General features: G+C 40.5%; 1 protein-coding gene across 5 annotated transcripts in view; it reads right to left on the bottom strand.

Annotated features, from left to right (window-relative positions):
• DLC1 (DLC1 Rho GTPase activating protein) overlaps positions 1-3210 on the bottom strand; it is a 174172-nt gene that overhangs the window by 23886 nt on the left and 147076 nt on the right. For 4 of the 5 annotated variants that reach the window (XM_023517770.1, XM_023517771.1, XM_012810029.2 and 1 more), the window contains exon 3: positions 2639-2720. In XM_023517770.1, the coding sequence (XP_023373538.1) occupies positions 2639-2720 (82 nt within the window). Of the gene's footprint in view, positions 1-1458; positions 2068-2638; positions 2721-3210 lie in introns of those variants that run through there. The other variant, XM_023517773.1, reaches the window with a different exon arrangement.

The raw sequence follows: 3210 nt of genomic DNA, 5'->3' as shown, positions 1-3210 counted from the left end.
GTACAAGAAAAAAACTAGCTCTGGGAGGCCAAGGTGGCCAGGCGGATGGATTGCTTGAGCTCAGGAGCTCCAGACCAGCTTGAGCAAGCAAAACCCAATTTCTACTACAGATAGAAAAACCGAGGCAAGAAGATCTCTTGGGCCCAAGAGTTTGAGGTTGCTGTGAACTATGATGATACCATGGCACTCTACCCAGGGTGATAAAGGGAGGCTTTGTCTCAAAAAAAAAGAGAGAAAGAAAGAAAATTAAGCCCAAACAGGACACGGTGCTGCACAGTCTGAACACAGATGAAGCTCCACTTTCCCTGAAGCTTTTCTTTTCTTTTCTTTTCTTTTTGGGAGACAGAATCTTACTCTGTCATCCTGGGTAGAGTGCCATGGCATTATAGCTCCCATCAACCCCCAACTATTGGGCTCAAGAAGTCTTCTTGCCTCAGCCTCCCAAGTAGCTGGAACTACACGTGCCCACCTGTAGCTACTTTTTTTTATTTGTAGGATAGATGAGGGTCTTTCTCTTACTCAGGCTGGTCTTGAACTTCTGGGCTCAGGGAATCCACCTGCCTCAGCCTCCCAGAGTGCTAGGATCATGGGTGTGAGCCACCATGCCTGCCCTCCTTGAGGCCTACCCCCTTCAAAGGGAGGTGACTTCTCAAAAGGTACCAGAGCCGGAGTGAATCACAAAGTACAGAGAACAATTTTCCCTTCAGAAAAGGAAAACTAAATTTCAAACTGATATTTGGGGGGAAAGAGGGGAAGTGTCCAAGAATTTAATCATGACCCTTTGGGCTGAAACGCTACAGTGATATTTTTATGACCCAGGAATTCCAAAGCTAGAGCTGCCGCTCAGAGGGCCCGCTGCCTGAGTGGCCTGCTATGCGTGAAATGGCTGATCTGACGCAATGCTTAAATATTTCTTATGATGCGTCTGAGCAGTGAAATCACTTCTATGCATTATCATCACCAATGATGAATTGAAAATAAATTAATTCTGCCCCACAGCTAAGCGTGAAAACATTCAAAAAATGTCTGGAGTAGTTCATATTCCAGAGGCTGACTTTTTCCCCTCCCCAAACTGCATTGGTGACATTTTTTCATTCCAGATGACATAGCTATGATATTACATACCACAGCGCAGGGCTTGGAATTAGGTTTCTGTTAGAAAATGTGTACGTAGCCCTGTACATCTCTAAGCAGTTATTGAATTGGACGAGAAAAGTGACGGTGTTTGTATTTCTGTGGTTACGATGAGATTTTTTTCTTCTTTTAAGCCATGAAAACTAGACTATTGCACATGCCACTTTAAACGCCCTATCTTTCCCAAAAACTACCCCTTAAAGATGGCTCCTTCAAATAACATTGTATTACATGAGAAAGGCCAAAAAAAAAAATTATCCTTTCAAGAGCTACTGTTGATTTCTTTACCTGCAAAGAGAAAAGAAACGCTGGACGTCACCCTACCTGACTGATGTTGTTCCAGGAGAAAATGAGTCTCACCAATTTTTTAAGCTTATTTTGAGTTTTACAGTCCAGCGATGTGAATTTTGTCTGTCTATAATTTTTCCAGAACTTTTCGGTTTTGAGAAAAATGACGAAGGACGAACAACTTAAAATCAATCAAAATGTTGCGAAGACTTTGAAAGAATTATCAGCGTCCCGGCCCCGTCTGCTACAGGTTTTATGACCTCCATTCACTGAAACCTACAAGCTGCTCTGCAGCCTGAAAACCCACCAACACCACAAATAAGAACTCCTGACAGTTTTATTCGCATTTCACATCTTTTACTGTCTGTCTCCGATATGTTAAAGACCGTGCTGAGTTATTTTATAGCCTTATTTAATACTGTTTTTATTTTATACCTGAAGAAACTGAAGCGGTTTAGGGGAGTATTTCCTGGAATTCAAGGGATGATCCCGTTTCTATATCAAAACCCAGATTCCCATTTATTCCCTGCAATGAACTGAATTTCCATGCCATACCACAGCAGCTCTGGCTCGGCTGGGGTACCTGTCTGGGGGGCTATGCGGTTAATCATATTAACTTTTATTTATTTTTTAAATTAAATCATAGCTGTGTACATTAGTGCAATCATGGGGTACAATGTGCTGGTTTTACATACAATGTGAAATGCATTCATCAAACTGGTCAACACAGCCTTCACGGCATTTTCTTAGTTATTGTGTTAAGACTTTCATATTCTACACCTAGTAAATTTTACATGTACCCTTGCAAGACATTAACTTTTAAAAATCCTTATTCCAAGTTTCCAAATCATTGGCAAGTTACCAGTTTCAGCAATCATAGCGTATCAAATATGGAATGGCCCTGTTTGAGTTACTGGCCCTGACAGTATAAATGATATTTTTATGGCAATACCAAGTAACTAGATTTTACTTAATTTTTAATGAAAAGGTAGATGATGGATAGTGACATAAATCACCCTACCATTTGCTAACTAAAGACCTAACATCGTTAGTGACAACAAATGTATTATAGTGATATTTATTTATTTATTTTCTCCTTTTTAAATTATTTCTTTATTTTTCATATACATGTGATTATTAGGTAGTGACATTTATTTTGTGTTCTTGGAAAATGGCCAAGGAAATGAAAACCTCCCAAACAAAGCACGTATGTTACCTGCATAGAGCCTCGATGGCATCTCTGTCCAAAAAATCGTGCTCTCGCTTGACCAAGGAAATATCAATGGGGAACAAGAGATCTGTAGGAAAAAAATAAAGACAAATGTATTTACTCAGCAGCTAAGTTCTCACCAAATAAGCCAGAGTTTTGCAAAGGGGGGGGGTAAAAAAACTCCTGAAGGCATTTATCAAGGACATGCTGTGTGCAGAACATCTCATGCCCTGTTCAGTTCTAGGGAGAATAAAGCAACTCTGTAGCAGTGGCCTGAACAAGCATAAGCTCCCAAGTGGTCTGGAAACTAAAAATGCTGCTTTTACTGAAAGAGCAGTGGTCCACCACATTGTTCTATCTTAAAGCACATCGAATCAGCAGGCAATAAACCACTGGTACAAATGACCATTTAAACCAGAATGAGTATCAGAAGGATGTTCTTTTTTAAGGTGGCTAAGGTTTTTGTCTTTTTTTTCTTTTCCTTTTTTAAAATGTGTCTTGCCTGTGGCTCAGTGAGTAGGGTGCCAGCCCCATATATAGAAGGTGGTGAGTTCAAACCCAGCCCTGGCCAAACTACA

Source organism: Otolemur garnettii, unplaced genomic scaffold (assembly GCF_000181295.1).
Source record: "Otolemur garnettii isolate 467f Iridium unplaced genomic scaffold, OtoGar3 scaffold00121, whole genome shotgun sequence".
In the NCBI taxonomy this organism is placed as follows: domain Eukaryota; kingdom Metazoa; phylum Chordata; class Mammalia; order Primates; family Galagidae; genus Otolemur; species Otolemur garnettii.
Note: the sequence above shows the minus strand (reverse complement) of the source record. Positions and strands in the feature narration are given on the sequence as shown.